General features: G+C 40.3%; 1 protein-coding gene across 4 annotated transcripts in view; it reads right to left on the minus strand.

Annotated features, from left to right (window-relative positions):
- Positions 1–688: 688 nt before the first annotated feature.
- Positions 689–12,803, minus strand: part of MAP7 (microtubule associated protein 7) — a 177,797-nt gene continuing 165,682 nt past the window's right edge. For 2 of the 4 annotated variants that reach the window (XM_055432821.2, XM_055432818.2), the window contains 8 exons: positions 10,881–11,109; positions 9,679–9,850; positions 9,363–9,464; positions 8,733–8,783; positions 8,584–8,641; positions 5,726–5,828; positions 3,555–3,778; positions 689–1,435 (listed from right to left, as the gene is read on the minus strand). In XM_055432821.2, coding sequence (XP_055288796.2) covers positions 1,425–1,435; positions 3,555–3,778; positions 5,726–5,828; positions 8,584–8,641; positions 8,733–8,783; positions 9,363–9,464; positions 9,679–9,850; positions 10,881–11,109 — 950 coding nt within the window. In that variant the 3' untranslated portion in view covers positions 689–1,424. The remainder of the gene's footprint in view (positions 1,436–3,554; positions 3,779–5,725; positions 5,829–8,583; positions 8,642–8,732; positions 8,784–9,362; positions 9,465–9,678; positions 9,851–10,880; positions 11,110–12,803) is intronic. The other 2 variants (XM_055432820.2, XM_055432819.2) reach the window with 2 other exon arrangements.

A 12,803-nucleotide genomic window follows, 5' to 3' on the forward strand; every position in this document is an offset into this window, starting at 1 on the left:
ATTTTCTTTTAATATGACTATGTGTACATGGACAACTGAGAACAGGGAAAACCCCCAAATTAATGTTTTAACAAATTACACCTGTTACTAAAGATGGTATATTGGGATTTTAAGGAAACAGTCCAATAAATGAACAGCCTCTCATTCAATCTAATTAACCAACCCCTCTTTTAATAACAAAACACTCTAGTGGCAGAAGTTTATCATTTTTAAAAAATACTCCATAATAAAACATGTGTTTTCTCAATGTTCTCTCTCCTTCAGTGTTTAGTTCCTAACAGTCTCTCAAATGGTAAAATAAAATTGAATTCATATCATCAAATGAAAGTGCAAGTTTGTACAGCCAAGCTCAGCAGCAGAAGTGAAGGGTGAAAGCTGATGGATGTCACACAGAACAAGGACCTTCATGAAGGTGTCCTGCAGTGTCCTGGGTGCCAAACACAGTCAACATTCCATCATTTTTTTCATTGCTCTTAAACGAACAAAACCAAATTCTTTTTATTTTTTAATTTAAAGAAATAGTAAATCTTCATTCCCTCGCACATAATTTGAGATCCAGTAAGGCAAAGATAAGTCCCATCAACACTGGGGACAGCAGCAATAAACAGACTTCAGAAATAGCCCTGAATTATCAGCAACATTCTCTCACAGTAATATAAGGAATGCATCTCATAAATCAAATCTGTAATGTTATCACATTGTTCTAATTTATTTGATTAGTTTTTCTGAAAAACTTTATAAATACATTATTTAAGAGGACAGTAAATTATTTTCTTGCTCTAGAAAAAATAATTTTTTCACATTTTAAAACAAGTATGCTTTAGCAAAAAGATGCAAGAATGGGACAGCGGGGTTTGCAGAATGTCCATGTACAAGTTGCATTTACAGGAACCTGGTAATCTGCCTCTACAAATAGAGCTTTTTGCAATAATATTTTAACAAACAGGCTTAATTTAAACACCTCTCCTACTGACTCTACCTGTGGAACCAAGAGGTACTTATATTTTCAAGTATTATATTGTAAAAGGTAAAAATTTGTGTCAATTTTACATGTTAGCATTTAAAGACCAAAATATCTATGTGAAAAATCATGCCTACTCAGCCCATTTTTGATAGCCAAATGGTCTCATCTTTTAAAGAATGCAGAAAAATATTGATTTCCTAAGAAGGAGCACACTGGAAAAAGCCACTTTAAAGTACTGAAGAACAAGGAGCATTTTTTTTTTCTCTACTGGCGAAAATTATTAGAAAAGCTTTCCAGTCTGTTGTCTTTAGCTAGTTTTAATAAAATCTTTTCAAAATGATGGTCAAGAAATCTTTAGAAAACTGGAGAAAGGGAAGATGCTCCTTTGCAGCATGGAAGGAATTCCATTAACTGTAGAAATTCTTTTTAAATTTCTGCTTTGGTTCTTCAGAAGAAATGCTCATATAACTTCTATATTAGGAGACAAGAAAGAACAGATTAATATGACATTTATCTAAAGTCTTAGAAAATACTACAGTAATATCTTATCGTTATGTTCCTAAAACTTTACCATGCTTTTTATACACTGTCTTACACATGAACAGGCAATTTTATCAGGATTCCTGGTCTTCTAAGTGAATTATACCACTAATAGGAAGACATATGTCCTTTCTTTAACTTAGGCTATATATCATTTGCTTTCTCAAACTGTGTTAAGTCAATTGTACTTTGCTTTGGGATTAGAAACTTTACATTCATTGGTCTTGAATCCTCAGTACCTGATGCTTCAGGCTCCAGTCATATGTTGAAGCTGAAATAAATGATGGTTGATAAGTAGCCATGAACAAAAATAACCCCTAACACCACCTACTAATGCAGACACTGGACGATGTTCCTAGAAAAGAGTGGGAATGAAATGACAGGTGAATCATTAAATCACCTTTAAATCAAAAGGTGATTTAAAACCTGGCAAATGAAACAAAGTCATCTGCACATTCCTTACATCTCTGTGAATCTGTGACATGACAAAGGAGGAAGCTGTACCAGGAGTGTTTCTATCAACACATAGGTAATCAGATTGTTCTCAAAGGCTTAATTTAACAGAATGTCAGGTGTTAATAGCTTTCATTTACAGTGGACCTTCTTCCTTTCATAATCTAAAAAAGTAGATCACTAAAACAAAGTTACAGGCCCAAGGTCAGTATCTTAGAGGAGGAGAAAAAGACTAGTTTCATTTGTATAAAGGTTCAAAATTGGCTTTTTCAACCAGTTTTAAAACGGAAAATATTTGTTAGATCTAATATATTTAAATCTAAAAATATTTGTTGCAATCTAATACAAAACAATTTGACCACAAGTAGTGCTTTCCTGACTCATCTAAACATCCTGAATTTGCCTGGCGCTGTTATGACAGTATAGAGAGATGCTGGTCAATATGTGAAAGTGAGGTGCTGGGAGAGAGAGAAGTTGACAGAATTCCAAGAGGTTTGAAAAGAGATGAAGCTGGATTATCCAATTTGTTCTTGAGCCTGAGGAGACTGTGCTGTTGAGTCACTAGCAGCACTGAGTTGGCAATTTTTTGTGTTTTTGTTTCTGGGTCCTGTAAAGATACTGTTCTTTTTGCACAATGACTTCAGCTTAACTGTAAGTCCCAAAGGGTCTGAGAGAGTCAACAGCTGCAGTTACTCAACTAGGAATGGAATGCCCCTGGGCTCAGTATACTCCTATACTGGTCCTGTTACCCAAATTGTTATCTCATTACACGTAAAAAGGACAATAATATGTTATCCCAGGTTGCTGTGCCAAACGAGAAAAATCATGGGAGAACATGCTGAAAGTGAAAAAAGTGACAGTTGCTCAGTCATGTCCAACTTTTTGCAACCCTATCGACTGCAGCCTGCCAGGCTCCTCTGTCCATAGGGTTCTCCAGACAAGAAAACAGGAGTGGGTAGCCATTCCCTTCTCCAGGGGATCTTCCCGACCCAGGGATTGAATCCGTGTCTCTTGCATTGCAGGGGGATTCTTTACCATCTGAGCCATTTGTTGGCAGTCTTCAAATATCTTTAGAACTGAGAAAGATGAAACAGAAACCAAACAAACTTTGTCTCCAGTGAACAGATGGTTCACTGGCCACTCAGTTATGGTTAAGTTTTTGTCTTACTATAAAGCACGTTCTGACCAGCAGTGTCTCTGGGCAGTGAATGTCGCTCTGTGAGGGGAGGCCCACAGATACCCACAGGTGCAGCCTGAATTTCTACACCAAGTGGGAGAATAAGAGGGGCCCTAGAAGTTGCCCAACACAACTCAAAATTCAATTTCTATGACCCATGCAGCCTTTTCCATGAAGCGTATCTGGTCCCCTGAAGGACAAAGTGCGCCAGAGTCATACAGCAGAAGGTTCACTCCCTCTTAACTGTTAGTCGCTAAGTCATGTCTGACTCTGCGATTCCATGGATCATAGCGCACCAGGCTCCTCTGTCCATGGATTCTTCAGGCAAGAATACTGGAGTGGGTTGCCATTCCCTTCTCCTTCCCTCTTCGGTGTCACCTATTTCTGACGTTTACTGAAGGGAGTTTGAGGCAAGCTTACCTGCTATCTGTTGTGTCTGAACACCGTCTACCTGAGGCAGGGGCCCAAGTGTCCCTTCATCATCAAAGGCCAAAATTGGATTCAAAGGAATATCTGGATTCTCACTGTTGGTGACATCTAGTCTGGATGGTTTAGATCCAATGGGTAAGTTTATAATTTCTTCAAAATTTTCATTCTGAACTGATATTCCATTTTCACTTGGTTGTTTTTCCAAACTGGGAGTACTAGGGAGTTCGAAAAATCAAAATTAAAGGAGTTAGTATTAAAACTGGAAAACATTCTTAGGACAACCCAAAACTTTTATAATAAATCAGAATGATATCATTTTTAATAAAAATGAGTTCCAACATATTTATACTTTTAAAAAAATCTGTTTTTAAACTTAAGAAAACAATTTATCAATTAGAATAGATCATTATCAATAATTCTACATACATATAACAATTTCTACTGCAGGCATTTTACATCCCTTTGTCTAATAAAAATAGCCCTTATTAGGATGTTTACTTCAAGGATGAGGAGATTATAACTTGGGGGTGAGGGGGATAATTTGTACAAGTTGCATAAGTACTGAGAGACAGTCTACATTCCAGACTGGCTACATGATTTCTGGTCCTATGTTTTTCTCATAATGCTGTTTTGTACACTGTCTGAATTTTGTACAAATTCTTCCTGGCTATCTCTAGCTTCCTAAAACACGAACATAATTGTATAGGTTAATTGTTCTAGACAAACCTTCTCATCTTTGCCCCTTAACTCTGCCTCTGACCCTATCTTGATTCTTATCAATTCATGCTTAATAGCTTGGATTTTTGAGATACATTCAATTGACCATGAAATCCTTAATTTCCTACTTGTAATTTCTTTTAGGTTTTTTGCTCCCTCTACACACTCCATAACCAAATCAGAAGCCCTTTTTAGGTTATATGTTCATTATTATGCTTTACAATGTGACAAAACAATGCCTGTGCATCAAACGGATGCTAGATTAATTTTACTGTTGATTTTACCTAACTGCAAAAGTAAACATATTTGCAAGCTTCATGATTTGTTCAGTGCTCATAAGAAAATGACCTGCTTGACAGGAGTTAGTCTTCAAATGGAAAATGAGGCATAAATTGTGAATGTTTTAACTTTTAATATACATTGATTATTAACTGAATGTTTAGCTATAGACAGGTCTCTGGAAGAGATCAGAAAATCAGGTCTCTGTCAGTAATGCCAGCAACTTGAACTTTAGTAAGTTTAACCTATACAATTATGTTCATGTTTTAGGAAGATGGAGATAGTCAGGAAGAAATTGAATAGCCAGGCAGTGTACAAAACAGCATTATGAGAAAAACAGGACCAGAAACTTTCCACTGTCCCCCTCCCTCTTTTTTTTTTTTTTTGAGGAATCTTTGCTTCTCTGCCCCTGTATCGAGGATATAGCTTACTTTCCTCAGTCAGTGAGAATATATTGACTTTGTGGAACATATTCTAAAGCATTTCTGATATGGATATTTTGGTACGTTTTTTGTTAACTATTAAACCTCTTCTTTTAGGAGAAAAATAAAGATGCCTGACCTAACTGCATCACAAGGCATTGCAGGGTACAGTGAAAATATTATTTGTAAGAGTGCTGTGGAAAAGAACATAAAATTATTATACAGATTCAGACTATGATGGTGTGGTGCTTTCCCACTATTGTATCACGGAACAGAGAGGAAGCTTGGCACCATGGTCTATATGAGTGTGCATGCATGCACACACACTGAATGCCTGCCATCCTATTCTTGCCCAATACAAGTGGGCTCTCTGTAACCAGGGAGAGTTTCGGTTCTCATCCCACAGAGACTTTTTAAGTACAAGTTTTGGCAAAAGAAGAATACATCTTCAAAGCCCTTGTTCCTTGACGGATGTCAACTCCGTCACCTTCCAGGCCTGCGTGTGCTGACAAGCTATAATGGCAGCACCAACCCCAGGTTTGACTCAACAGCTGACTTCCTTTTCCCCTTCCACTACTACCCAACCCCTCCACCCAGTCTTGTTCACAATTAGAGGACTAATCATACCATATGCTTTGGATGACCAATTATTAAATGTTCAGAGGACACAGTGATATGCAAAAACTATAAAACTCTCGTGCTTTGCTCTAATGTGCTAAGAAAAGCCCCAGTTGTCTAACTCACCTGTCCACAGTCACTTTTGATTGGTGAGATGTAACCACATGGGTGCTGGCCTCTGGTTCCTCTGATCCTGGAGAGTTTGTCATATTTGGAAGTGTAGATACTGCTGGACATAGCGAAGATGATGGGATAAAGGGTTACAACTACTCTACTATCAAACCCAAAGCCCAGCAGCCAGAATGCTTGGATTTATGTCCTGGCTCTGCCACTTACAAGCTGTGTGACCTTGGGCAAGCCATAAATGCTCTCTGCCTTGGTTTCCTCATGGATAATAGTACCTACCTCATAGGCTACTGTGAGAAGTAAATGTACTTAGAACACTTGTACTTAGTAAGAGTACTAAGAACACTGCATGGCACATTGTAAGCGTGGAAACTAGTGCTGCTATTATTTTTGCCTGCACCCAATTGATTTTGGGCAAAGTATATAATACTGAGATCACAGCAATTGATGAAGGCAGTAGTATGTTGACTTGGCCAAGCTGATGCTGAACAAATGATTACTGAAGGATTTGGAGCAAATAATCATGAAATACCGTAAGTGGTGAAAAGTGGTTTTACCCTATTTGGTCACACTTAAGAATGGTATGGATTTCATGCATGGAAAGCCAGTGAATTGTTCCTAACTATGATACCTAGTCATTCAACGCTCCTTGCTGGAGTCTAGCGTAAGCCAATAGTATTGATAAATGACTTTAAAAATCTGGGCCAGGTTTATATAAAGTCTTATAAAACTTATGTAGATCATAGTTTCAGGGACCTTTGTGGCAGTTTAAGGTTTCAGCTTGATGTCAGAATAAGTGAAATAATTCGCAAAGAAGTGTTATTTCACAGCCTAGTACAAACTGAATGAAACTGCCAGACTTAGTAACTGAAGCAAAGAACAGATTGACAACTTAAAAGCTGTCAAAATTTGAAAAAGTTGGTAACATAGCTTCTGAGAAGACTTCTGATAGGTCTGCAAATTCACCTGCTGGCCTAGCCTAGAATTCTCTTTGGAGCACTGGTAATACCATTTAGCCCTCAACCACATGAGAGACTGGGAGAAGAGGAACACACGTTAGATAATCCTCAGGCCTCTTTCTAGCAGTACTAAATCAAACTGATTATTAGTGATGATAAACACAGGTATGATGACTGACAAGTTTCACCTTCCCTCTCACCATTATTCGTTCCAGAAGTGAGGTAAAAAGAATATCAAAAGAATTGATAGGGAAATAGCAGAAAGAAGAAAGATTGGGAAAAAAAACATACAAACTAGGAGCTGTTTGTTTAGCTCTGCAGTCTACAGCATCAGCTCCTCAAATAATCCTGAGTTGGTACAATTTACATCCTAAAATGCACATTCTGATCACTCACTGGGTGCCACACCTGCTTCAAGCCTGCATCTATTACAACATCCCTGGAGACAACCTGTTAAAAATACAGTGGGGTTAACATGCAACCATTAAGGCTGTTTTCCAAACAAATATAATTAGGGCATCTTTAAAAGAGCATGGGGACTTCCCTGGTGGTCCAGTGACTGGGAGACTCCATGCTCCATAAGGCAGGGGGCTGGGTTCAGTTTCTGGTCAGGGAATGAGATCTCACATGATCCAACTGGGAATTCAAATACTGCAACTAAAGATCCTGCATGCCAAATTCAACTAAGATCTGGTACAGTCAAACAAATATTTAAAAATAAAAAGAGCATGAAAACACTATTAAGAAGGGATCATGACCTAAAGGACCGAGGAAAGCCTCTACTGAAGTAAAACCAAATCCCTAAACCCAAAATTTCACATTTAAAAATCCCTTGAGTTTATACAGAATGTTTTTTCATGTAAATAATTTCATTTGTCTTTAAAAAAAAAAAAAAAACCAGCAAAAGAAACAGGTATTTCTGGTCCTTTCTCTTCATAGAGACATTACAGATGATGAAAGAAGAAAACTGAATAATTTACTATTGACCAACCACCCTTCTATAAAATCATGAAGTTTTATTTTTATTTACATCAAATTTGATTTAAAATCACCAAGAAATTAATCATCTCTGGCCAAAGCCTATGGCATATGAATAATTTTCTAATGAAATTTCAACAATTTTCAAATTTTAACTGTCTTCTGAAATCAGAACTTAAATAACACTTAAATCTTTTTCTGAGAACTGCTGTAAGTACAAAAAGTTTAATGTCTTTAATAGCAAATATAAATACTGGTTCCTTTAGCAGATGGTGACAGTGTTAGTCCTATAGTCGTGTCTGACTCTTTGTGACCCCATGGGCTATGTAGCCCACCGGGCTCCTCTGTCCATGGACTTCTCCAGGTAAGAATACTGGAATGGGTTGCCATTTCCTTCTCCAGGGGATCTTTCTGACCCAGGGATCAAACCCGTGTCTCCAAATCATATTCAATTGTATATTCAAAGAAAATTAATTTTAATGTGTATATATACTGGAGAAGGAAATAGCAACCCACTCCAGTATTTTTGGCTGGAAAATCCCATGACAGAGAAGCCTGGTGGGTTATAGGCCATGGGGTCACAAGAGTTGCACATGACTTAGCGACTAAACCATCCACCACTATACATACCTATAAAGGTACATATATCAGATATGGACACAAAAATATATACATAATAGAAGAAGTATATGATATAAAATCACTTAAGATATCAAACACTCCATTAGAGTTTAACCAAATGTGAAAAAATCTGCAAGAAATGCTAGAGATTTTTAGATAAAGGGGATTTATTTGTAGATTAGATGAGATACACCTAAGCTTCTGTGAATGAATGAGTTTTATTTTAAAACCAATGCTTATCTTGACCTCTAGAGTCAATTCAAAAATTCTGCATTGACTTGAGTTCACTGAAATACATACCTGTTCCTCCAGTGGGAGTTCCTTTGGTTATATCTCCATTTCTCTGATCAACAGTTTTCTAGCCAAGAAAAAAGAATTTTTAATGTTAAAATTACAAGTTAAAAAAACAAAACCATTAAGAATAGTTTCAAAAATGGCCATCTCAATACCTTATCTGAAGCTTCTGTTCTTCTGGTTCTTTTCATAATCTCCTCAAGTCGCTACAAGAAAGGAAGAATTGCGCAAACAGAACTGATAAGGAAGAAAACTAGCCTGGTGCATTTCACTGACTAAATAGCAGGGCACCAAATAGTTCTATTATTTTAGGAAAATATTGTTTTTGTCTTAATTGGAGTTATTAAAAAAAGTTCATGGTAAAGAACCTGCCTGCTAATGCAGGAGACATAAGAGACACAGGTTCTGCCCCTGAGTTGGGAAGATCCCCTAGAGGAGGAAATGGCAACCGGCTCCAGTATTCTTGCCTCCAGAATCCTGTGGGCAGAGGAGCCTAGAGGGCTACAGTCCACAGGGTCCGCAAAGACTCAGACACAGCAGCTTGGCACAGCACACACACAGAAATGTTGGAATCGGCTTAGGCCACATGAATTGGAAGTAACTGTTTTTGGTGAGGACTGAAAACACCAAGACCGATTTCTTTGGAGGAGAATACTGATACCGAGCTATTTTAGAGAACGTAGAATGGGCAAGACACATTTGTTTTCTGAATGTGGTGAGCCAGTCTCTCCACCGTTTGCCTGGTTCATTCTAGGAAGGAGGAGAACACTGAGTGTCCCAAATACCTTCTTCCTCTCCAGGCGCTCTTGCTCTTCTCTCTGGAAATGCTTCTCCCGCTCCTGCCGAACCCTCTCTGCTTCTTCCCGAACACGAGCTTCTTCTTCCTTCTGAAAATGAGAAGTCGGCATCGGCTTCATAGGCACAAGCTGGCTTTGCCCGCTGCCCCGAAATTCCGGGGCACGGGACGCGAGAACTAGGATGGCGCGCGGAGACTCAGAGCGCGCCTCACCACACGCGGGACACCTCGCTCTGCTCGTCTGAGCTGCCGCTCGCGCCATCCGCAGCCAGGGCTGCTTCCCAGCCCGAGCCGGACCCCGCTACCTGTCTCCGGATGCGCTCCATGTCCTCCCGCTCGCGCCGGGCCCGCTCCTCCTCCTGCCGCCGCAGCTGCTCTTCGCGCTCCCGGGCTAGCTCAGCTTCCAGCTGGCGGGCCTCCTCCTCTCGGCGGCTTCTCTCTTCAGCTACCTTCTGGGCCAGTTCTTCTCGCTTTTGTCTGGAAGACAGACCAATCGAGACAAAAGAAAGTGAGGGGAGTTCCTTGGCGAGGCTGGAGCGGGCGGTTATCTCAAGGACGGTTCGTTGGGAGGTCTGCCACACAGTCTCCACTTGGATACATGTGAAGCCACTCTCTCCCCCACCTCATGGGGCCTCGTGGGAAACAGAAGCAAAATGTAACCACTCATATTCTGAGGGCAGCTTGTTTTTTTAAGGATCGGCTCAGACTTGTTTAATCCAATAATGTTAACTTTTAGTAAAGAATTTAACACTCCCCTCCCAGTTTCTGTAAATAAATAGAAGTTATAACGTTCTGCAGCAGGACGGGGGAAGACGGACCACGTAAGCTCCCTATTGGGACCAACGGTAGTGCATGTCCAAGATGGCGGCCCAGCACACTTTCCTGAGAAGCAGTTCTGCCTATTTGAAGAACAGTTATATTAACATTAACCTTATTAGCTCCAGAAGGAGGCCAACTAAGCAAAGTGCCCCTGGCATACTGTCTGGCAGGCGGTCATGGGGCACTTTATCTCCCAGCAGCTACCCTATGAGAGGAATTCTATCTGGAAAGAAGAAAACATGAACTTTTATTACACAGCTTTAAAATAATCAGATAATGAGGAAACATGGAGATGAGCAAGATGTTAAGATTAAAAAAAAAACTCAGACTGTACAACTGCACCTCTATTGTGGTTACAATCATGAAAATGTGTGTCTGTATATAGGCATGTGTATACACCCACACACTGTTCAGAGACTGGACAGGGTGAATCAAAATGTACTTATTGAAATTTGGTAGGATTATGGATGATTTTTTTTTTCTTCAAACCTTTCTCCATCAATTTTGTTGTATTGTCGTTATCAAAGGAAAATGTGACTTGAAAAGTTGCTTAATCATCAGAGGAACACCAGGTGAGAATAATTCTGTAACAACTTATACAGATTCACCTTCAACACTACTACCACTTCTTCTGAAGACTTAATCCAAGGTGTCACAAGGGTGTCCCTGAGCAGTGTCACTCCATTACCTTTCGAGTTCTTCCTTCTCCCTCTTCTCTCTCTCCTCCTTCTCTCTCTGCTCTCGGGCCAGCCGCCTCTTCTCAGCCAGCAGCCTTGTGGCCTCTTCTGGGTCGGTGGTGCCCGCAGAGGTTTTTGGAGAAGCACCGGCAGTCAGAGTGGATGACGGGGCTGGTGTCGGGGCTGGGGTGGAGGCTGGGGCTGGGGCTGGAGCTGGGGCTGAGGCTGCCGTTGGAGCAGCTGTACAAACAGGTACAAGAAGAAAGCCAGTTGGAAACAAAAGCCAAAGAACAAAACAAAAACTAGCATCCCCCAGACCCCAGGCCTAGAATTCATCATTATAAAAGAAAAGGGAATGTTTATTATGGCGCATTCTCAGGGTTTCACTGTATTCTATCTGTAACCGGGCAACAGGTAACAAAAAGCTTCATGTGCGAGGGAGACATCCAAAGCTGACACTGTCACTGAGTCTTATTTTTACACAGTTAACAACACATATTGAACGTGTACTGAATATAGAGCCTCAAGTTAGGTTCTGTAGGAAGTTATAACCCTAACAAAACAAGAAAACGAGAGCTCCCATTTGTCTTTCATTACGTTAAAAAAAAAAATTCCTTAAGTGACTGTTTATCATTAGAGGACTAAAGCCTTTCTATGACCATGGCCAGTGTCCCTACTACGAGCCTAGGTTCAGGCTGGGAAGACAACAGTCAAGAGATCCCTTAGGTCCACCCAGCACTGTCTCCAGGTCTGAGAAGGAATGAACCAGCATCCATGCTCCTTAGACAGGGCAGGTCTCCACTGCCAGTCCTAATGCGAACATGCACAATTAGAGCAGTTCCCTGACCTTATCTGGATTCAGGGAAAGGACCTAGAGGGCTTGTGCAGCAGGGAACCCTCCCAACCCCCAACCCCAGGCATCATGGCGAGATGCACCTGACCACTCCAGACCCTCCTTTCAAGATTTACAATTCTCCTGCTCCCACAAGTTTTTTCTTTGTCCTCAGGACATTTTTTGGCCTTTCTCTTCTCCCTCTTTACATGTAAACAGATATTGGACTCTCCCATTCCCTTAACAACATTATCATTTGTCTTGAGTCATCTATTTTTTCTTTGCCCTCACCCACAATCTTCAAATTAAGTTTTAAAGTGAAAACTTTTGGATGAAGACAGTTTTCAACAAGATGTACTGAATTTCTAGCTCCAGGTGATTTTTAAACTTCTAGACAGCATCTGGTTAGTCTGGTAGAGATGAGATCCACTGGGTCTCCTGGAACAAGTTCTGATCTCTGTCAGTCATACAGGCTAAGCCAGTGGTCCTCAAACTAAAGGGCATGTAGGACGTGAAGTATAAGTGACGTGTTAGTCACTCAGTCGTGTCTGACTCTTTGCGACCCCATAAATTACAGTCCACAAAGCTCCTCGGTCCATGAGGTTCTCCAGGCAAGAATACTGGAGTGGGTAGCCATTCCCTTCTCTAGGGGATCTTCCCCACCCAGGGATCGAACCTGGGTCTCCCATATTGCAGGCAGATTCTTTACCATCTGAGCTACCAGGGAAGCCCACACACAGGATAACTGCCACTGTTTTTTCTGGCAATCCTGCACAGGAGTCAGACGAGCTTAGTATCAGAGTCTATGGATCCACAACATATCCTGATTTAATAGGTCTGAGGTAGGGGCAGGGTTCTATAGTATGAAACATTATACAGGTGGCTGAAAAATATTTCCATGAATTTTTTGAAAATCCTCCTTCTAAAAGGTAGAGACTAATCCCCTCCAATTGAGTGTGAGTTGAAGCTAGTGACCTGCTTCTAATGAACTGTGTGACAGAAATCGTGACTTCTGTGTATGTGAGACTTCTGAGATTAGGTATAAAAGATACTGTGGGCTTCTTGTGTTTCCCCCAGGTCACTCAGCTGGGGAAAGCCAACA

This window comes from Moschus berezovskii, chromosome 10 (genome assembly GCF_049115385.1).
Source record: "Moschus berezovskii isolate FMDL1 chromosome 10, NW_MosBer_1.0, whole genome shotgun sequence".
In the NCBI taxonomy this organism is placed as follows: Eukaryota; Metazoa; Chordata; class Mammalia; order Artiodactyla; family Moschidae; genus Moschus; species Moschus berezovskii.